At 39.0% G+C, this 24,629-nt stretch overlaps 1 protein-coding gene across 1 annotated transcript; it reads right to left on the reverse strand.

The window, feature by feature from the left end:
• Positions 1-4,900: 4,900 nt before the first annotated feature.
• On the reverse strand, positions 4,901-24,558 carry LOC124723172 (syntaxin-18). Its single transcript, XM_047248370.1, has 3 exons — positions 23,864-24,558; positions 12,501-12,887; positions 4,901-5,267 (listed from the first exon to the last, which is right to left on the reverse strand). The coding sequence occupies exons 1-3, from the start codon at positions 24,260-24,262 to the stop codon at positions 5,091-5,093; spliced, it is 963 nt and encodes a 320-aa protein (XP_047104326.1). The 5' UTR covers positions 24,263-24,558; the 3' UTR covers positions 4,901-5,090.
• Between the last annotated feature and the right edge of the window lie 71 nt (positions 24,559-24,629).

Raw genomic sequence — 24,629 nt, forward strand, 5'->3', positions numbered from 1 at the left:
CAGACAGTTATCAGTTCCAGTTACATCAGCGGTTTTTATTAGATAATAAACCTTCATGAGATAATAAACAAGTCCCTGACAAGTCTTTTGATGCCTGTTATGTACATATATCATATATAATGTGCAAGGGGGTAACCTATATGTAACTTTTACAGCATAAAACGTTATTTCCAAATTTTTACATTTTCTGCATTTTACACCATTTTTTTGAAGTCCCTTGAAAAGTGTAAAAGTGGGGTTTCACTGTATTAGTAAGTGTCAGTCCTGTAGAGAATATTTCATTAAGTATAATATACTAGCAGTCATAATCATAACACAAGAAAAAGAGTGGATTACCACATAAAATTTAGTAATAAAAAAGCAACAGATCCTAGACCATTTTCTGCTGGAAGATATGTTTATAACAACAGATTGCCAAATAATATAAAAATGTTAAAGGGAAACATATTTAAGACAAAATTTTTAATTCATAAATGTTTGTACTCCCTCAAGGATTTTTAATGTTATTGTGTATAATTAATCTTTACTTCTAAACTTTTTTAATGTTCTTGTCTTTGTAAACTATGTCCACGGCAGTTAAGCTATTATGGACAAATAAACCATGTATTTATTTATTAGTTCTCAGTCATCTGATACCTTGCAGACTAGTGTAATAAAAACAGATATTTTACTGAGTATGTTCAACATTATAAAGCTATGTTCACAAAGTAACGGCAGCCAAACAAAAGACAAATAAAATGTTCACTGTGCAACATAAAAGTGAAACAAAGGCAGTGTTGTTCACGGTAAAGTCAGAGTTAGAGTTGTAGCTAGGATTAAAGAAGCTCAAATATCAATTTCTTTATAAATGTGGCAAAGTCAGATGTTGATGTAGCAGAGAATCAGAGTAAAGTAAACCCCTTTGGACTCCATCAAGAAGGTGAGTATCTCAACAGATTTTAAAAAAGTCACATAGAGGACTGAAAAGTGTTATTATTATTATTATTATTAAAAATAAAAACTATGCTGAGTGGCATGGGACGCCCACTATAGGGATGAAATCAATGTGTGACATAATAGCAGTTCCTCCAACTAAAATATTCAACCAATCTTTTGAACAGGGATGCTTCGCTGATGTGTTGAGGTACGTTGAAGTCAGACCTCTGTTCAAGAAAGTGTTGAAGGAAGACATGGGAAACTATTGCCCTATTTCTATTCTTCCAGTCCTGTGGGAAGTGTCAGAGAAAGTAGATGCAAACCCGATCAAAAATTTTGATGTGAAAAATATTATTGTAAGTACATAACCAATTTGGATTTCAACCAGGAAAAAACACTCTGGATGGAATGAATAACATTACTGAAAAGCTATGCAAATCATTGGTTCAGATGAGAAAAGGTGCAGGTATCTTCTGTGAGCTTACAAAAGCATTTGACTCAGTGAACCATGCCATGCTTATCTACAAACCAGACAAATATGGAATTAAGGAGAAATACTTAGTATTGGCTCACATCACACTTTCACAATAGAAAAAAAGAGTAACTATCATTTCATATGCAGTGAATTACTATTCTAAGTGGAGTACAGTATCACAAGATGTGCGTCAAGGCTCCATTTTGTGGCCAATCCTGCTCCTATTAGACGTAAATGACTTACCCATAAGTATAAATTCCCCATGAGTTCTGTTTGCAGACAATACTTCTGTTTTAATTGAAGATGAAAGAGCAGAAAAAAACCAAGCTCCATGATAAGCATGCTGGATATGCTAGAAAACTGGTTTCAGTTAAATGGGTTCAAAGTGAACATTGCTAAAACCCATATGGCACATTTCAAAACCAAGCATTTGAAACGAGTGGAACTTAAAATACAACATAACAATAAACTTACAGAAGAAGAAGACATTATCAAACTCCTTGGACTAAATGTGGACAAGCACTTAAGCTGGAATACACATATTGACTTCCTATCAAATAATGTGGAATACACATATTGACTTCCTATCAAATAAACTAAGCACTAAGCAATGCAAATAATAGTGAATTCCACAGACTTGAATACATGATTAATAGTATATCATAGTTATTTTAAATCTGTCATGTTATATGGTACAGCTTTCTGCGACTGTTCTAACAATGTATCTCAAACACTGAAATTGTGGAAGAAAATTATGAGATACATGTGTAAAGCATAGCAAACAAATCTTGTTGCCCATTATTTGGGAAACTACAAATTCTAACTATTCTCTCCACATACATTTATGAAATTATAATCTTCCTACACAGCAGACAAAAATTATTTAAGGAGAACCATTTTAACCACACATATAACATGAGAAATATAAATCATTTTACGCTGCTAATAGACTCCACAATATATGGGGATGACAATATATAACAAGTTAATGGATAAAAACATATTTAACAAGAAACCAAAGATTCTAAAAACAAGGTTGCAACAGATTCTGTGGGAGAAATGCTACTATTCAAGAGAACAATTGATAGAGGACGCAATGATAATTTGAGCAAGGGATAATTAAGTTTTAGATTTTATTGTGTGTGTGTGTGTCTATATATATATATATATATATATATATATATATATATATATATATATATATATATATATATATATATATATATATATATATATAACAAAACTGTATTATTATTATATTATGCTATATTTAAGTTAAAGCAATTACAGGCCTCGAGCACAAAAATTAAGTCTGTTGACCTGGTTTCGGCACTTCTATGAGTGCCTTCATCAGAAATTAAACATTCAAATCGGTCTGTAACATAAGTACAAAATTATGGGAATTTTTTTAAAATAAAAGTGTAAGTACTGACTAACGGTACAAGAAAGAAACAGTACTTCCATGTCACATATAAAATAAATATCAAGTGAGAAAACTTTAGTCACAACATTTAAAAAAAAAAAAAAAAAATTACATGGGAGATGAGCCACTATGGGCTACTTATACATGTCAAGCCACAGGTATCAACAGACTGAGGTGCCCACATTAGCAATTGCAGGCAGGTGAATATTACACCAAGAGTACCATCTAGTAGCCACAAATATAAGTAGGCTACTTAACATTTAAAAGTAAAAAAAGAGAAGGGGAAAAAAAACTGGATTCATAATTTAAAATCGACTCGTTCCCCATTGGAAAACTCTGGCATCTATAAGATTTTTCGCAGCACATGCTCTTCTTACTACATAGGACAAACAGGGTGTGCCTTTACAACCAGATATAAAGAACATCTTTTAAGAAAAAATGACACTAGCACCCAAAATTTGTCTTTTGCAGACCACCTTTTGGTTACAGGTCACATGCCTAAATCTGTTCACAATATTAACATTTTGCACACCGAGAGGAAAGGGTATACATTAGATATCCTAGAAGAATTAGAAATTTTTAAACATCTTTCTCAAAATGGTAGCCTCTTTCTCAATGAGCAGCTACAATTACGTATTAAAAACTTCTTTTACAGTATAAAGTCGTTACTTGATATCTGATTTGAGGTTTCCTCATGCAGTTACTGAAATGTTTTTTCTATCTATGTTGACTCACAATTTTTTGTTTATTAAATGGTTTATATTGGCTGCATTTCATGTTATTTTTTTTTTTCTAAAGGCTGTGTCATTCAGCTCTCTTTGTATTTTATATAATGGTGTTTTCATCCTTTAAACTGTACTTCTATGCTCTGATGTAGGCAAAATGTTACCTTGTCTGCTGCTGTCAAACAAAATATTGTCTTTTACTTCATGTACTGAATAATGTTCATCATAATATTCGTCTTTTCATTTGAATGTTAAGTAGCCAGTTTGTACTTGCGGCTGCTAGATGGCACTCTTGGTGCAATGTTCACCTGCACACAGTTGTTAACACGGGCGCCTCAGTCTGATGCTACCTGTAGCTCAACATATACAAGCAGCCCATAGTGGCTTGCTTTCCACGCATTCTACTTTAAAACATTTTGTGACTAAAGCTTTGTCGCTTGATATTTATTTTATACGTGACATGTAAGTACTGTTTCTTTCTTGTACTGTCAGTCAGTACTTACACTTTTATATATAAAAAAAAATTCCCATAATTTTGTACTTCTTTTGTAAGACAATTTGAATGGTTAATTTCTGATGAGGGCACTCACAGAGGTGCCGAAACCAGGTCAAAATACTTAATTTTTGTGACCGAGGACTATAATTGCTTTAACATTAATTTGTAAATGGTCGCTGATCACGCAGCCATGTTTAAAACTTTATTATGATGCTGTTTGTTAACATCAGCTATTCTATGTTCATAGTGAAATTTTACCACAGTTTTGACATGTCTCCTGTACCTGAATCAAATGATGTAGATTATGTTTGCTATGAGACTAAGAAACCACTGCTGATGATTCTTTCAGACATAAAGAATACTCTTAAGCTGTCAGGTACATGTTCTGCACAATAAGAGAAAGGCATTGAATTACAGAGAAGCAGAGGCTTAAATGAATTACATTTCCTGATCAGAAAGATTAACATCTGGAACATAAATATGCTTCAGTTTCTTCCCTTATTATTATTATTATTATTATTATTATTAATTCATTGATACTATTGTGGCCTATAACATCTCAGAGTTAACACTTTTCTTTTAAGAGGTTGTCCTTGTAACTGGTGTAATACAGTGTAAAAAGACAAACAGAAAATTACCTAAAGCACAGAATACTGAATAAGTATTTAGAAAAAACAGCAAAAGTTACGCTCCAAAAATGTACATTTCTTCAAAATGAATTATTCAGTAATTCCACAAGTATAAAACCAAGAGAAACACTAAGTGTCATTTCAAAATACATGAACCACAAATTTGAGCATTGTTACCACAAAATATATATGCACTGAGAAATAAGTAACAGCTTCTTGACATACAGAATATAAACATGAGGTATTCAAATGCATATATTTGTAAACATCAGTATTGGTTTCATGAATTATTAACATTTTGTATGATGAAAGTGTGTAGATGGTATGCAATCTTCCTTGAATAAAGGGTGAAATATACCACACATCTTCCATGCTTCTTCCTGTCCAAGTGCCAAACCGCAATAAACTCATAGAATAGCAACAACAGTCAGTCATGGTACCAGTGCAGAAACAACAGGGAGAAGGACATGACAATGAAAAAGAACAGTGCCCATGCACGAAGACCTGCACTCTTTTGCATGAGCTGATGTAGTTGTTCATTTCCTTCCTTCACATTCTCTGTAGACCCAATCACAGTTGTTGAAATGCGTTCAATTTCTTCTTCCTGTAAAAAGAAAATGATACATGATTTTGAGAGCAAATCAATATTTCACTCAATTAATACTGCAACACAATTAGATGGAGAAGGTACAAAGCAGGATTTTGTCTCAACTGATTTAAGGAAACCAAGGATTTGCATCTTAAACCTTCCAAAAATGAATCTCACATTTTATTGTTGTTCTAATTTGATCAGCATTCATACAACACGTCTACTGTAAATATAATTTTGTACCTGACATAACTTCCATAAATTAGCAAGCTTAAGCATTTTATGAGTGCCCTTAGCAATACACCTTGTATTGACTGGAAATATGTAATTGCTTTCAAATTTCCGACAAGATACCAAATTACTGTGCAAATCAAGTATTACATTCACAAAATGGGAGTTGTGACCTTTGCAAAAAGCAGGCAATGGGATTTCTAAATAGGCAATATAATATAAGCCTGCGAACACAAATGGAATGTTTGCAGAGAACATTTATCATTCTGAAAAAAATATCTATTTGATTCAGAACCAATAAACCACGCACAAAAATTTCATATCTACAATACGGCAGCTACTTTTGAGCTCTGGTATGCTCCCAGATAGTCAAATGTGTTAAAACATCCCTTCTGGGACATGGGTAGGTGTGCTGGCCTTGGATTGAATCTGCCTTGGGATTACTGGGACCAGTGTGCTGGCCAGCCTGGATGTGGTTTCCCCATATTCATCTAGATAAATATCAGGCTGCCTTATATAAACAATGCGCAAACACTTGAAAAACGACATGAAATTTGATCATGCTATTATACTAGATGCAATCAGAGGGGGTACATGGATTCCTCCCAGAGTGGGGTGGGGGGCGGCTGGCAGTAGCTTTCAAATGTCTTTGGGAGTGGTACCCCATCATCATACTAGCCCAAAGGCCTTATAAAGGTACGGTTGGTTATCTTCAAAATTGGAGAACTACCAGACTACTATTGACAAAACAAAGGCTGGATAACGGGTACCAGAAAGGAAGGAGGGACTGTTGAGCATCAGTGCACCTGAAAGATAGCCTCTCTCAGAGCCTTTCTCAGACAGTGAAAAATTTCTACCAGTGACAACTGCAGGCACAGTTTGGGGAGGGGTGATGAGAAGAGAAGAGAAACAGGAGACGAGAGAAAGAAGAAGAAAGAAAAAAGAATGTTCTAATGAAAGCAGTGTTGCCAAGATTTCAAATGCACTGCAATACAAGTTCCGCACTTTGTTGTCACGCATATCAGATCTTTGTTGCCACCTACATCAGAGCTATCAGGGAACTCCAAATCTGCCAGCCCATAACAACAATGATTGCAAAGAATCCTAAACCAAGTACAATTAGGTAAGGAATCAACGGTCAGAAATGAATATTTCAGGTGATATGAGGTCTTGGGAAAGTGTTCATAATGAATAATATAAAGTTCCTTTATTTGGATTCAGGCATATACACTACCAAAGTTTCAGGACACTAATTTTATCTTCAGGTGCTAGTGTAACAATTAATAAATATTACGTAGCTCACTAAACAAAATAAACAAACATAAGTCTGTCAAGTCTGTAAACCAACAACAGGGCATATCTTAATTGCATATGACAAAACCATACAAGTCATGTGGATAGATTAACAAATTTAACCAGTAATATGAGAGAGCCTATGCGGGGGGGGAGGCATCAAACATGTGGGGTCAGCTGGTAAGATTTGAGGTAAACAGGGCCTTAAAAAAAAAAACTAATCCATAAATATGCACTCACAGATGACATGATTTTACGGTTTGGGCATCCACAGTTTAGGTACATGATAAAATATTTTAAATTTTTTTAAAGAAACTATTAAAAATCTTCTAAAAAAATTTTAGGGGGCTGCATTAGCTGTTAGCAGTTCCTTTACTACAGGATCACACACTACCAGTTTCACAATTATTTAATCACATCCTCAACTGGAAAAGATAACTAATTTAACACTGATTTGTTAAAATACACGACATTTGAACACTGGGAGACCATAACATTGCTTCGTTAAGATACTCGGCATCCAAACATTGGGAGACAGTGTGTTTTAATGAACCAATATTAAATTAGTTATATGTAAACACTTGAGGATGACATTAAGTCATTGTGAAACTAATTGTATGTAATACTGTTGACATTTAATGTGGATACCAAAAAGTTTTTTAGAAAGTAATGTAACCTGACAACCTAATATGAATGGCCAGAGATGTGGTATGGACTTAAGAAAAGCAACAAAAAGGCGAAAATGTCATTGCAAACAACCAAAATGCCATTTGCCTATCTGCAAAAAGGAACTTACCATAAAAGAATGAATTCTGGCAGTGGCATGTAAAGTACTTTCTGTATGACCCGCGTAACTTACAGCCATGCAGAGCACAAGGAGGAGCTCAGGTCACACAAGCCATTCTGTGGCTGTGGCACGAATCAGTGAAGAATACTCAGGAAATTTAGCTACTAAAATCCATGCCTTACCCCCACAAAGCAACCCAATACAGATACACTAAATCGGTATTACTAAACAAAAGTCATAAGGCTAAGTTTAAATGTGTGCAGCACAGAGCAATAAAAGGTGCACTTTGTATGGTGCTTCTTCTTGCACTGACTTCACGTTACTTTCGATTCTTTACTCCATGATTATGGAAAATTTCTGTGCAAAGGCCTTATGCCTATTCAGCCAGCAATCAACAACAGACAAGTTATGTGGGCACTGGCCTTGCACGGAACAGCTGTTCAGAAGATGGACAAAGGATGGCCGCACACTTCCTGGCCACCATGTAGCAACCCAAGCGCCACCAGAGGTCAGTGGTCCTGTGGGGATTTTCTTCTCTGGGTACCATGTGACAGAAAGTAGTATCTACAGTACCCCAGCACCAGGGCAGTATTTAGGCCAGCCATATGCCCAAACTATTTTCAATGAGTTCACTCCGAGAGTGTTCCCTGCGCCAGGTGCCGATTGGGAAACCATTCCTCAAATCAGGATCTTATTTTCTTCTACTTTCAAGTACACTTACTGTCACTTTGCTTCCAGCATGACAGAACTGGTTGATGTCTCTGCTCAGGTGCTGTTACTTTCCAGCAGATGCAGCAGCCTCATGAACTCCTGATCGAGCGGCCAGCAGCCATCTCCACATCACCTCTAGAGCTCATCAATGGATTGACTCTGTGGCTAAGGACTTTCGGAGTGTGCCCCAACCATTCCAGCAGTTTGAAAAGACTGTCGGGCCAGGGGTGAACTATGCCGCACTCATGGAACAGCACTTCTTAGCCCATGGCATCACAGGTGATGCCCAGCAGTGCACCTGTTTTCTGGCACATGTGGGCCCGTACATTTACCATCTTCTGCCACAACTTAACCCACAAGTGGAACTCCACACTCTGCCTTATGACATTTTGAATTGCAGTTTGTTCGAATATTTTGACTCCAAGGTGCATGTTGCATAGCCTGCCATAAGTTTTTCAGCTGCTGTAAACTTAACAGACAGTCTTACCACCTAAGGATCACCTACTTCCAGAGTTTATCTCATGACTGCTATTTCCAGCATAGTAATCCTCAGTGTAAACTGTCATATGGGAACTTCCTTGGTCTGGGACATGATTCTTGTGCATGCCCCCTCTCGAAGGACTATGCACGAATCTCATTAAATTGAAGGACCCTTCCCTAGAAAAATGTCTCCCCATTAGCAGAGCTTTTGAACAGGCTCTCACATCATCAGCCACCTTGCAGCACCCGTAATGCCACAAGGCCAACAAGCTGCCCTCTGCCACAGTCAAGGCCCCCCCTCCCCTTCAACCTACCTAGTATAGACTGGGATGTCTATGGATTCATTACAGGTGGTAAAGACAAGCTGTCGTGTGAATTACTTTTGAACACATTATCTGAAAACTGTCTTGAGCAGCTAAATCGACAGCCAACGCATAATGGAAATATTTTAGATCTGGCAGCCACGAACAGACCAGACCTCATCAATGGTGTCAGTGTTGAGACAGGGATTAGTGATCATGATGTTGACATTACGAGTATGGTTGCGAAAGTTAAAAAGTCGGTCAAGAAGGCTAGGAGAGTATTCTTACTAGAAAGAGCAGATAAGCAGTTGTTAGCATCCCATTTAGTGAGATGGACGTGGAAGAATTATGGGCAATTTTAAATACATTGTAAATCACACGTTGGACAAGTATGTGCTGAAAAAGTGGGTTACGGATGGAAAAGATCCACCGTGGTTTAACAGCGCAATTTGGAGAATGCTCAGGAAGCAAAGACAGTTGCACTCGCAGTACAAGAAAGATCGGGAGAATGAGGACAGGCAAAAGTTAGTAGAGATTCGTGGTGCTGTAAAAAGAGTGATGTGCGAAGCATACAACAACCACCACTGTCATACCTTAGCAAAAGATCTTGCTGAAAACCCAAGGAAATTCTGGTTAGAAAGCATCGCTCCTGAGAAACACAACTCGCCCTTATTTCACATGATATCTTGTGAACCATGGATGAAGGGTATCAGACGGATGCCATATTCCTTGACTTCCGGAAAGTGTTTGACTCGGTGCCCCACTGCAGACTCCTAACTAAGGTACGAGCATATGGGATTGGTTCCCAAATATGTGAGTGGCTCGAAGACTTTTTAAGTAATAGAACCCAGTACGTTGTCCTCGATGGTGAGTGTTCATCGGAGGTGAGGGTATCATCTGGAGTGCCCCAGGAAAGTGTGGTAGGTCCGCTGTTGTTTTCTATCTACATAAATGATCTTTTGGATAGGGTGGATAGCAATGTGCGGCTGTTTGCTGATGATGCTGTGGTGTACGGGAAGGTGTTGCCGTTGAGTGACTGTAGGAGGATACAAGATGACTTGGACAGGATTTGTGATTGGTGTAAAGAATGGCAGCTAATTATAAATATAGATAAATGTAAATTAATGCACATGAATAGGAAAAAGAATCCCGTAATGTTTGAATACTCCATTAGTAGTGTAGCGCTTGACACAGTCACGTCGATTAAATATTTGGGTGTAACATTGCAGAGCGATATGAACTGGGACAAGTATGTAATGGCAGTTGTGGGGAAGGAGGATAGTTGTCTTTAGTTCATTGGTAGAATTTTGGGAAGATGTGGTTCATCTGTAAAGGAGACCGCTTATAAAACACTAATACGACCTATTCTTGAGTACTGCTCAAGTATTTGGGATCCCTATCAGGTCGGATTGAGGGAGGACATAGAAGCAATTCAGAGGCGGGCTGCTGGATTTGTTATTGGTAGGTTTGATCATCACGAGAGTGTTACGGAAATGCTTCAGGAACTCGGGTGGGAGTCTCTGGAGGAAAGGAGGCGTTCTTTACGTGAATCGCTACTGAGGAAATTTAGAGAATCAGCATTTGGGGCTGACTGCAGTACAACTTTACTGCCGCTAACTTATATTTCATGGAAAGACCACAAAGATAACATAAGAGAGATTAGGGCTCATACAGAGGCATATAGGCAGTCATTTTTCCCTCGTTCTGTTTGGGAGTGGAACAGGGAGAGAAGATGCTAGTTGTGGTACGAGGTACCCTCCGCCACGCAACGTATGGTGGATTGCGGAGTATGTATGTAGATGTAGATGTAGACTTACACGAATCTCCATCCCTCACAGAAGCCCCTGACAACGTGTCTGTCGAACTACAGATAGACATGGGGTCTACTGCGACCACCACAGGTTGGCAATCTTATTATCATGTGGCATTCCCTTGCCTTCAACTTTTTGACACTCTGCTGTGTAGTTATAGCAATGACATCATTAAAGTCGATGGCCAATTTACAGATCAAGTTCAATACCGTTCGACTGCCCTCACAGCCATGATTTGATGCAGATCCTGCATTTTACGCACATCCTGAAGTTTGCTTCCACCTGGACTACATCACCGAGGTAGCTGTGGCCAACCTTCCATTGGACACCGAGCTCATTGCGTGCTGCACCACTGTGTAACCCAGTGTACCACGAGGTACTCTGCCTCGTGCAATGTGACTGGCAGCTGGACCACAAGCAGCTGCAACAACAGGAGGTCCAGGCATACTGGTAACACCACAATGAGCTCTCCACCATCAACGATGTGCTCCTGCTCCAGGGAGACAATGGCCGCATCAGCACTGTGATCCCAACAGCTTTCCAGCAGTGCATCTTGTCTCTCTCGCATGTCAGGCACTGGGGCATTGTGCTCACCAAGTGCCTGGCCTGCCAACATGTCTACTGGTGGGCACGGATGCGGCATTCACCGAAGTGGCACACAGTTACCTCCTGTTCCACCTGCCAGAGCAAGCAGATTGCCCCTCAACATCATTTTTTTCCTCGGTCAGACACATCAACCCCCTGGTGCCCACTACTCCTGGACCACCCCTACATGTTCTTTGAGTGGCTGCAAATGGTCTCCAAGTAGCAAAAAATAACCATTTTCAATCAATGATTGGTTCAGTTGGACCAGAGGATCCAGTCCATTCCATGTAAACACACCCCGCATCATTATGGAGCCACCATGAGGTTGCACAGTGCCTTGGTGACAACTTGGGTCCACAGCTTCCTGGGGCCTGCACCACACACGAACCCTACCATCAGCTCTTATTAACTCAAACTGGGACTCACCTGACCAGACCATGGTTTTCAAGTTATGGTGGAACTGATATGGTCACAAGCCCAGGAGAGGCACTGTAGGCAATATCATGCTGTTAGCAAAGGCATTTGTGTTGGTTGTTTGTTTCCATAGCTCATTAACACCAAATTTCACCACACTGCCCTAAAGGATACATTCACTGTATGTCACACAGTGATTTCTGTGGTTATTTCATGCAGTGCTGCTTGTCTTTTAGCACTTTTCCCAACCGGTCTGACAACTCTATGAAATATAGTCACATCACAAAAAATTGCGACACATTACATTCTGGACACACCCTGTAGATCGGGCAGTGGATGGTGATGATACTGGCACATGATGGGCACTTTGCCACACACAATATTAGTGCTTGTAAAGCACACATTTGCAGATTGAAAGGCATAATAAAAAAACTCATTAAAATTTATATTCTTTTTGCAAAGATGTTCTTCAGACACTGAAGCTGGCACTCATCCACATGAATTCCCTCTCTCTGGATTAGTGCTGAATGGAAAATTACATTCAAAAACAAAAATTAAAATAATGACTATCCTAAGATACAAAATGATTTAACTTAAAAATGGAAAAATTACATTTTGGAGTTTGTTCCCTTACCTGCTGGAGCACCTTTTCTGTAAACACATCCTGGAGCTCTGCAATCCGCACTACTCTGCTCTGAATTTGCCGTATTTCATCTGCCAAAGTGTTTAGTTCATTGTACAGCTGCAAGTTTTCCCTCTGAAATATCTGAAGTTCTTCTACACTCAGGTCAGCATTATAGTTCTCAAAACTTTCTTCGTTAATGCTCTCAATGGGTGCTGCAAGATCACGTGCTTGTGCAGACTCTGTGTCATCTGATAGCTGTGTCCGTACTAGTGAATATGAAGCTGATGTTATGGGAGAGGTAAACACACGTTCTGGTTCCAATTTTGACAGTTTCTTGTGTTCCACTGTCCGTCGGACCCTCATAAGCTTCTGTTCAGAGTATATCTCACACACAGCCTGGTAAATGAGACAAATTACACAAACAACAAATTAAATACACTAAATGAAGGTAACACCTGAGGTCATTAGAAATGGAGCAAGCTGGGATTGGGGAAGAAAGTCAGCTGTGTCTTTGCTAAAGGATCACCTCAATTTCCTTATATGAAACCTAAATCAGCATGGCAGGATGAGACTTTGGACTCACATCTAATCAAATGAATCTAGTCATACCCACTGCTGCACCATCTTACTCAGTTCCAATGATGTTACACATGAGGAGAGCCATAAATGCTCTTTAGCATGCAATGTGGATGCAGAATTGTGGAAATGGTATCACTTTGCTACGTTATGGGAGGAAGTCAACATGAAGTATCAGTCGGTTCAGTTGAGCCCTTTGTTATATCTTTTATTGCGACCACACATCACCACTCCAAGAATTTAATTTCACTGATAGTTTTCTTAAATGCAGGACCTTTTATAAAGTTGTGGCCATCCACACACATGTGACTGTTAACTAAGTCAGATTGTTGTTGTTGTGGTCTTCAGTCTGAAGACTGCTTTCATGCAGTTCTCTATGCTGCTCTATCTTGTATAAGTCTCTTCATCTCCGAATAACTACTAATACAACCTACATCATTTTGTAACTGCTTACTAGATTCATCTCTTGGTCTTCCGCTAAATTTTTTACTACCCACACTTCCCTCCAGTACTAAATAAGTGATCCCTTGATATCTCAAAATTTGTCCTGTCAACCGATCCCTCCTTCTAGTCATGTTGTGGCACAAATTTCTTTTCGCACCAATTTTATTCAGAACCTTCTCACTTATTACATGATCTAGCCACCTAATCTTCAGCATTCTTCTCTAGCACTACATTTCAAAAACTTTTATTCTCTACTTGTCTAAACTGTTTATCATCTATGTTGAACTTTCATATGTAGCTACACTCAATACAAATACTTTCAGATAAGACTTCCTAACACTTGAATCTATATTCGATGTTAACAAATTTCTCTTCTTCAGAAACGCTTTTCTTGCCATTGTTAGTCTACATTTTATATTCTTTCTACTTCGCCCATCATCAGTTATTTTGATGGTCAAATAACAAAACTCATATCTGCTTTAGGGGTCTTGTTTCCAAATTTAATTTCCTCAGCATCACCTGATTTAATCAGACTGCATTCCATTACCCTTCTTTTACAGGGTGTTTCAAAAATGACCGGTATATTTGAAACGGCAATAAAAACTAAACGAGCAGTGATAGAAATACACCGTTTGTTGCAATATGCTTGGGACAACAGTAATTTTCAGGCAGACAAACTTTCGAAATTACAGTAGTTACAATTTTCAACAACAGATGGCGCTGCGGTCTGGGAAACTCTATAGTACGATATTTTCCACATATCCACCATGCGTAGCAATAATATGGCGTAGTCTCTGAATGAAATTACCCGAAACCTTTGACAACGTGTCTGGCGGAATGGCTTCACATGCAGATGAGATGTACTGCTTCAGCTGTTCAATTGTTTCTGGATTCTGGCGGTACACCTGGTCTTTCAAGTGGCCCCACGGAAAGAAGTCACAGGGGTTCACGTCTGGCGAATAGGGAGGCCAATCCACGCCGCCTCCTGTATGTTTTGGATAGCCCAAAGCAATCACACGATCATCGAAATATTCATTCAGGAAATTAAAGACGTCGGCCGTGCGATGTGGCCGGGCACCATCTTGCATAAACCACGAGGTGTTCGCAGTGTCGTCTAAGGCAGTTTGTACCGCCACAAATTCACGAAGAATGTCCAGATAGCGTGATGCAGTAATCGTTTTGGATCTGAAAAATGGGCCAATGATTCCTTTGGAAGAAATGGCGGCCCAGACCAGTACTTTTTGAGGATGCAGGGACGATGGGACTGCAACATGGGGCTTTTCGGTTCCCCATATGCGCCAGTTCTGTTTATTGACGAAGCCATCCAGGTAAAAATAAGCTTCGTCAGTAAACCAAATGCTGCCCACATGCATATCGCCGTCATCAATCCTGTGCACTATATCGTTAGCGAATGTCTCTCGTGCAGCAATGGTAGCGGCGCTGAGGGGTTGCCGCATTTGAATTTTGTATGGATAGAGGTGTAAACTCTGGCGCATGAGACGATACGTGGACGTTGGCGTCATTTGGACCGCAGCTGCAACACGGCGAACGGAAACCCGAGGCCGCTGTTGGATCACCTGCTGCACTAGCTGCGCATTGCCCTCTGTGGTTGCCGTACGCGGTCGCCCTACCTTTCCAGCACATTCATCCGTCACGTTCCCAGTCCGTTGAAATTATTCAAACAGATCCTTTATTGTATCGCTTTTCGGTCCTTTGGTTACATTAAACCTCCGTTGAAAACTTCGTCTTGTTGCAACAACACTGTGTTCTAGGCGGTGGAATTCCAACACCAGAAAAATCCTCTGTTCTAAGAAATAAACCATGTTGTCTACAGCACACTTGCACGTTGTGAACAGCACACGCTTACAGCAGAAAGACGACGTACAGAATGGCGCACCCACAGACTGCGTTGTCTTCTATATCTTTCACATCACTTGCAGCGCCATCTGTTGTTGAAAATTGTAACTACTGTAATTTCGAAAGTTTGTCCGCCTGAAAATGTACTGTTGTCCCAAGCATATTGCAACAAACGGTGTATTTCTATCGCTGCTCGTTTAGTTTTTATTGCCGTTTCAAATATACCGGTCATTTTTGAAACACCCTGTACTTTGGTTCATGCTCATCTTATAGCCTCTTTTCAAGATGCAATCCAATACATTCAACTGCTCTTCTGAGTCATTTTGTCTCCTTGACAGAATTACAATGTCAACAGCGAACAACAAAATTTTTATTTCTTCTCCCTGAACTTTAATTCCTACTCGAAATTTTTCTTGTGTTTCTCTTACTCCTTGCTCAGTGTACTGACTGAATAACATTGGTGATAGACTACAACCCTGTCTTCCTCTCTTCTCAACCATTGCTACTCTTTCATCCCCCTCGACTCTCGTAAGTACTGTTTGGTTTCTATACAAGCCATAATTAGCCTTTCGCTCCCTGTATACTACCTTCAGAGTTTGAGTATATTCCAATCAATGCTGTCAAAAGCTTTCTCTAAGTCTACAAATGCTATAAATGTAGGTTTGCCTTTCCTTAACTTATCTTCTAAAATAAGTCATAAGGTCAGTACTGCCTATGTGTTCCTACATTTCTCCAGAATCCAAACTGGTCAGTCGGCTTCCATTAGCTTTTCCATTCTTAGGTAAAGAATTCATGTTAATATTTTGCAACTATGACTTTATTAAACTAGAAGTTCGATAATATTCACACCTGTCAATACCAGCTTTCTTTGAAATTGGAATTATTACATTATTCTTAAAGGAGGGTATTTCATCTGTCTCATACATATTCCACACCAGATGGAAGAGTTTTGCCATGGCTAGCTCTCCCAAGGCTATCAGTAGTTCTGAAAGAATGTCATCTACTCCTGGAGCCTTCTTTCGACTTAGGTCTCTGTCAAACTCTTCTCGCAGTATCATGTCTGCCATTTCATTTTCGCTTATGTCCTCTTCCATTCCTATAATACTGCCTGCAAGTTTGTCTCCCTTGAATAGACCCTTATATACTCCTTCCACATTTCAGCTTTCCCTTCTTTGGTTAGGACTGGTTTTTCCACCTCAGTTCTTGATATTCATACAGCTTCTTCCATTTTCTCCAAAAGCCTTTTAATTTTGCTATAGGCAGTATCCATCTTTCCCCTAGTGAAACATGCTTCTAAATCCTTACATTTCTTCTTCAGCGATTCCTGCTTAGCCATTTTGCACTTCCTGTCAATCTCATGTTTTAGATGTTTGTATTCCCTTTCGCCTGCTTCAATTGCTGCATTTTTATGTTTTCTCCTTTCATAAATGAAATTAATATCTTCTGTGTTAGCCTAGGATTTCTACTAGGCCTTGTTTTCCTACCTACTTGATCCTCTGCTGCCTTCACTATTTCACCTCTCAAAGTTACCCATTCATCTTCTACTGTATTCCTTTCCCATGTTCTAGTTGATGAATGCCTAATGTTCCCTTTCAAATTCTCAACAAGCTCTAGTTCTTTCAACCTATACAAGTCCCATCTTCTTAATTTCCTACCTTTTTGCAATTTCTTTAGTTTTAATCTAAAGTTTATAACCAATAAACTGTGGCCAGAATCCACATCTGCCCCTGGAAATGTGTTAGAATTTACAACCAGGATATAAAATCTCTGTCTTATCATTATGTAATCAATCTGAAACCTTCTGGTATCTCCAGGTCTTTTCCACATACACAACCTTCTTTCATCATTCTTAAACCAGCTGTTAGTGATGATTAAATTATGATTTGTGGAAAATTCTACCAGGTGGCTTCTTCCTTCAACCAGATGGCTTCTTCCTTCACTCATTTACCTCATTCAATATTCATCTACAATTTTTCAATCTCTTCCTTTTCCTACTATCATACTCCAGTGCTTTGTGTCTATCTTGGCTACAATAATGTGTTCACTATGCTGTTCATAGTAGCTTATCTGCAGTCCTATTTTCTTATTCATTATTAAACCTACTCCTGCACTACGTCTATTTCAGTCTGCATTTATAACTGTCTATTCTGTTCCTCCTACGAATGAACTTAGCTAATTCCCACTATATTTAACTTCAGCCTATACAGTTCCCTTTTTAAATTTTCTAACATACCTGCACAATTAAGGGATCTAACATTCCATGCTACGATCCATACAACGTCAGTTTTGTTTCTCTTGATGATGTCATCCTCCTGGGTAGTCGCCACCTGGCAATCCAAATGGAGATCTCAAATGGTTCAAATGGCTCTGACCACTATGGGACTTAACATCTATGGTCATCAGTCCCCTAGAACTTAGAACTACTTAAACCTAGCTAACCTAAGGACATCACACAACACCCAGTCATCACGAGGCAGAGAAAATCCCTGACCCCGCGGGAATCGAACCCGGGTGTGGGAAGCGAGAATGCTACTGCACGACCACGAGCTGCGGACAAATGGAGACCTATTTTACCTCCGAAACATTTTACCCAAAGAAGATGCCATTGCCATTTAACCATACATTTGAGCTGCATGCTCTTGGGAAAAATTATGGTTGTAGTTCCCCTTTGCTTTCTGCACAGCACAGCAAGGCTGGTTTGGTTGATGTTACAACGCCAGATCAGTTAATCATCCAGACTGTCACCCCTGCAACTAATGTAAAGGCTGCTGCCCCTCTTCAGGAACTACACATTTATCTGGCCTCTCAATAGATATCCCTCTGTTGTGGTTGCACCTGCAGTACAGCTATCTGAATTAAACTACAAATTCAAAAGACATTATTCGATCCTCTTTTGGTAATAAGCTTCTTTGTGTCATTTATTGCTTCTTTCACTTGTGGCAATTATTTTGAAAAGTGCAAAATGACAAGTTGTGCTGTGGTCCCTAGCCCTTTTAAACCAATAGGTTAAGTCAATTTGTAGGTTGAAGGAATGTAGAACTCAATCAGATGATGATATTGCATTTAAAAATCCAACAACTGGATTGAGAAAAGCTTTACATTTTTTTCTACAAATGGGGATAGGGGTGGTCTGTAAGTTTAATAAGGAAGGAAGGAAGGAAGGAAGGAAGGAAGGAAGGAAGGAAGCAAGCAAGTATAATAACATGACCCATGTTAACAGCTGATCTGAACCTGACAGACAGAAATATCAATAACCAACATCTTTTACCAACTACAGATTACAGGAAACACGTCATTTTCTACATGACACACAGAAATATCAATAGCCAGCATCTTCTGCCAACTACAGATTACAGGAAACATATCATTTTCTACACTGTGCTGATGCAGGTTTAAACACTGGCTTAGTAAATTGATTTTCCCACAGGAATAAACTGGGCGATGATATCAACATGATCTATCGAGCCAGGAAACAACCTCAAGCTGGCCTACAAAAGCCACAACCTACAGCATATGCACGCCATCTTCGATTCTGAACATTCTCTTGCCCTCTTACACCACTGGCTTAGTCAGTCTTAACCATTTCATGTTCATTTCTTTTTCTCACTAAAATTGTTCTTGACTAATAATCACATTAGTTTTTGCACTTGCAAATTGTAAAACTGATGTTTGTGTAAATTTTACCTCAAAATTATGTCAATTTTAATAGTATAAAATTAACAATTAAATCATTTTGTTTCTCTGGCACCCTTACTGTGAGACTACTGTACTTCTTAGGATTACGTTTGGACTGGATTGTAAACGTAATTAGTTTTTGGAAAACTTTACGAAAGTCTCTTATTCTTTGATTCCAAAATAAAAAATTTGACCGACTAAGGCAGTGGCTTAAGACGGCGAGAGGATATTCAAAATATCATGTGGTGTGCATGAACTTAGGTGGCTTTTGTAGGCCAATTTGAGGTGGGTCTCTGACTTGATGGAGCACAGTGTCCTATATTGGACTGTTCATCTTGGCTTCAACACCAGTGTGGTATGTTGCTCATGATTTACACCAGTTGTACCCTGCTGACCACAGACATTGTGTGGCTGGGCATACTTCGTACCAATACGACATTCCTGTTTTATTCCATGTGTACTGGAGAAAATGAGGGCAAGAGGGGGGGGGGGGGGGATGATTGTCTGTTGACATCCATAAATTGTGTGATTTCAGTTACCTTTTTCTCACAACCAATGTGCGAGAACACCGTATACGAAGGCTATCCACAAATTTCATTACGTTTTGGAATTAAAAATAAATAAAGTATTGGAAATTTTTTTTATTATATACAGATGAAAGCCACACTTAAATACTACTTTTCTACATAGTTGCCATTTAAATTAAGGCACTTATCATAGCGATGGACGAGCTTGGAAATTCCTTCGTCGTAAAATTCGGCCGCCTGCGCCTTCAACCACGTGGTTACCTCTACTTGAAGCTGTGGGTCGTCATCAAAACGCTGCATAGCCAACCACTTCTTCATTGCTGGGAATAAGTGGAAGTCGCTCGGTGGCAGGTCGGGACTGTACGGCGGATGAGGAAACAACTCCCACTTAAAAGATTCGAGAACTTCACGAGTCACATTTGCCGTGTGGGCCCGGGTGTTGTTGTGAATCAGCAAGATCTTTGAGCCCAACTTTCCCCTGCACTTGTTTTGTATTGCTCTTCTGAGGTTGTGCAGAGTTTGGCAATACCTTTGAGAGTTTATTGTAGTGGATCTTTCCAGGAAATCCACAAAAATCACACCTTTTCTGTCCCAAAAGAGGTAACCACGTGGTTGAAGGCGCAGGCGGCCGAATTTCACGACGAAGTAATTTCCAAGCTCGTCCATCGCTGTGATAAGTGCCTTAATTTAAATGGCAACTATGTAGAAAAGTAGTATTTAAGTGTGGCTTCATCTGTATATAATAAAAAAAAATTCCAATACTTTATTTATTTTTAATTCCAAAACGTAATGTACTTTGTGGATAGCCCTCGTATTTGCAGACTACCTTGAGTACCAGTACTCAAAATTTCCTTATTACAGTTCTGTGAGAACAACCACATCTTTTCAACAACTGCTATTTTATGACAAAAAGCTCTCAGGGCCCTGCCAAGTGGCAGTGGTACAAAAGTGACGTTTCAATGAGTGTCATAATTATTATGTTCTGCTGAAATCAACGACAATCAGCCAGAAGATGATGAGTGTGATATTTCTCAAAATGTTGTGGTTTTTCAATTCTGATACTGGTTAAAAACCTGACAGCTTTTTGTCAGCAGTATTAATTGGAAAAGTCAACAATCACAATTTCCCTTTTTGGTTTCCTGGGCACCATTGCTATGCTTTTGTTATGTGTTATAGTAATGGTCCAAGTAGCAAACCAATTAATTCTTTCAGTACTTGTTGACAGACCTACTTGGTAAGGATCTTAAACACTTGAGCTGTACTAAAGAATAGATGTACTTGTGTTTTAATACTATGTTTTAGAAGGGAGGGGGAGGGGGGGAATCAATGAAACTGCAATGTGTGACTTTCTAAAACTTATTTTCAGTGCTACATATAACAATAAAGAGAATTGTGGGCTGTTTATTGACTTTTAAGTAATGTGGCATTATGAGATAACAGAAGCGTTAGATTTCACCCGTCTGTTTTGACCCATAACGTCACCAATTTGGCGGAAATGACCATTCTTGACATCTCCAATACAGCGCCTATGACGTCAATACATAAACATGACAACAAACACATCTCCCTCCAAAAATATAATTAAACTAACGGTACCAGTGTGGGAAATTGGGGGGATTTTGGGTAGGGACAAACTAAATAGCTAATAACACATACAGACACACACCACAATCCCAAACCACACAAAATGATGACATAATAAACGCCACAAAATTCCCAAATTCCATTACACTCACGTGTCAACAGCAGCTCACGATTCCAGAACAGCTATGATGACACACAGGAATCAAAAACTTCCCTTGACCTATATAGGTCAACAGCAGCTCACGATACCAGAACACACATAGCTATGAGAACGCATTGGAATATTGGACACTTCCCATGACCTATATAGCCTAAATACAACAGACGATACGAAAACAACTGAAATCGAGTACTTCCCCTATGATACATAAATCAACCACAAGTGCCGATATGACAACATCAACTGCCAACACATGCAGTAAATAACACCGAACCGACAACACAGAAAAACCCCACCGAACATCATAACATGTGAACAATAGACGCAAAAAAAGACTACTTACCACACAAAAAAGTTCGGGCACTACACACTAGGTGAGGCACCACAGTGTCTCTCTCTCTCTCTCTCTCTCTCTCTCTCTCTCTCTCTCTCTCTCACACACACACACACACACACAAAAAAAATACAACCAAAACAAACTGCCAACCCACCCACAATCTACCAATGCTCACCCCCCCCCCCCCCCTCAACCTTCACCCTCTCCCCAAAAACAAAAATCCACCAACAGTCCCTGGTCCGAGACACCAGAACTCTGGCCAACCGCAGATTCTGCTTGCTAACACTGCATTTCACTATCTCCGCCACAAGCTCAAGTTGCAGAAACAAATGACGACAACATCTTGTCCCCCATTTCAGCCCGCAGACGTGGACTATTAAACTATTAAACTTATAAGTCACATCCATACCTAACAAAAGAAGCCACAAATTGAATTAAACGACTTAACACATGACAAACAGCAAACGACACTGCAATAATATAAACACAACAGAAACTTAATTCTTAATCACTGAAACCAATTTCCGTTCTTCTACAACAGTCACGACCGAGAAACGAATGCTTCAAGCACCGACACCCAAATGAACCCATAACATGTGGACCATACATACACCACCAAAGGACACCACCAACCGCTACAAGACTACATCTACAAACACAACACACTCAAACTAAACGCTGCGCTGTCATGATGTCACACACCACAAAACCCTTATGTCACGGATCAAAGCTCATGGGTGGGATCGGACGCCTCCGTTTACCTGCCATGATTTATTCCTCTCTAGATTATTTTTCATGGTATTTAGGGAATGGCCTATGGATGATTTAGGCTCTATTTTTAAGCATTTTCTGACCACAGACTGTATTACCTGGTACTCAGTTAAGTGTTAGGTTTCAATGATCTTAACACACATAGTACCAATGATTGGCCCATTTATGATACAGGATGTAGCATTTTTTTAAAATTGGTATGATGATGAATGTTGACCAATTAACAAAAATAAAGGCTGAAAAAACAGTATGAATTTCAACACTGAAAATGCAGTGAAGAATCTAACATGGCATTGAAGTTTTGGAGCCATTCGGCATGCAGGCTTCACACACAAATTTCTTATAAGTGAAAAAAATATTAAAAAATCCAGTGAAACTGCAGTATATGAAGGGAAACTCATCTAGAAATACATAAAGCAAATTAAGAAGTTGTAACATTACAATAATACTAAAAATATATTGAGACAGAGAAACATTTACTTCCAGTTTATTTTTCTACATGTAGTTTACTGTGGTGTGAGGTTCTGTTGCAGATTAATGTGGGTATCAAAACCATAACATGCACGGAAATTTTTAAAGAATTCAAAATCTTTACCTTGCCAGCAATCTACATCCGTAAACTTAGATTTCCTGAAAGGCTTTTAAATAGTATACAGTTATGGTAATAAGTACACGAGACAATAAATACGGGCAAATCCCACTTGGAAAAATGAATGGCAATGCTCTTACCAAAAAGTGGCGCTACTGAACTTTTGTTTAGTGTGTTGCCACAAAGAACAAACAAATAACACAACTGTATATGTACAACAATTAATTAAATGAAATGGTGACACGCAGAAGCTTTTATAACAGTGAAGAATATATGAGCCATTAGCATAAGTTGTAGATTAATAGAAGACAGTAATACCAGCGACACTGGTGATAGTGTAAGTGGAATTCTGGTGTTTTGATCAGTGTTAGTAGTGTAGTACTGTTGCAGCATGTTTTGTATAGAACCTGCAACTTCAGTTTCATTTCATTTGTCAGTTGTACACTTTCTCCTGTAAGTTGGTAACGTAACAGTATGTAAATTTTTTACTTACATGCATTAGTAAGGAAAAACCCTGTATCAAAATCTTGGTGACCTGGATGCTACTTAATAATAGTAATAATTTATTATTATTATTAGTGAATTTTGTGTGAATTCTAAGAGTTGCTTTCAGTTTCTGGATTAAGAAAAGCATGAGTATAGGTAGTTTTTTTTTGCTATATTAGTTTTTATTTATGGGTAGTTTATACCTTTCTTCGGTACAGCATATTGCATGCAAGGGTAGATTCAACAAAAAACTGCTGACAAGAGTGTAAAGAGGTTATGGTTTTGAATCAAAAATGACAATGACAACAAAAAATTTACTGGTAAATTATGCAAAGTAATTACGCTCTTTCAGTTACCTTTACGAACCTTCAAGTATGTTTCCACTAGGTCTAACGCGATTCGGTGATGTTCCATTAACTGCGATGGACCAACATTGTTTTTCCACTCGCGTTTTAGTTTGGTGATCAGGTACGAAGAGTTGCCAATGATGCGTTCGGCACCAACCTCGATCTCATCACGCTCCTCATCCGTCATTCTTGGCGAATCGCATAAATGACTCGTAAAATTTAAGTATGCTTTTCTGTGTTTTAACAAGAAAAGTCTTAAGCGCGTGATTTGTTCCATCAGCTCCTTCACCTTAATTGTAAAATCGCTCTTCTCTGAATGCCGAGGCAAAATTCGTGACTTGTCAATGGCTATTCCAAATGCTTTATTTTTTGTCCGTACAGTTTTGACGCAGGCTTTAAATAACGACGTGATATCCATTTTCTTTTCTTTCTCTTGAAAAGTTTAACAAATCACTCTCCAATTACTAACGAGGTAACCGTAGTTCGATACTGCATTTACAATACAAATCGCGCTGGTTATCCAATAAACACAACAGTCTCCATGTAAGTTTATCAATAAGTCATTAAAACACACGAACTATATCACAAATTTTTTGCATTTTCAGTAGTGGTCAGGGGAAGGTGTATTTACACTGTCGCACGCAAGTACAAAATACAACACGGGTCTACATCAACATCATTGTCATCTGTTTTCACGTCAAGCCAACGTGTTAACAAGCACCCACAGACAACATACGAACGCAAGCATAAACAGTTGTGGTGTTATCTGCGACATTTGCAGCATG

This window comes from Schistocerca piceifrons, chromosome X, assembly GCF_021461385.2.
Source record: "Schistocerca piceifrons isolate TAMUIC-IGC-003096 chromosome X, iqSchPice1.1, whole genome shotgun sequence".
NCBI classification, from domain to species: Eukaryota; Metazoa; Arthropoda; class Insecta; order Orthoptera; family Acrididae; genus Schistocerca; species Schistocerca piceifrons.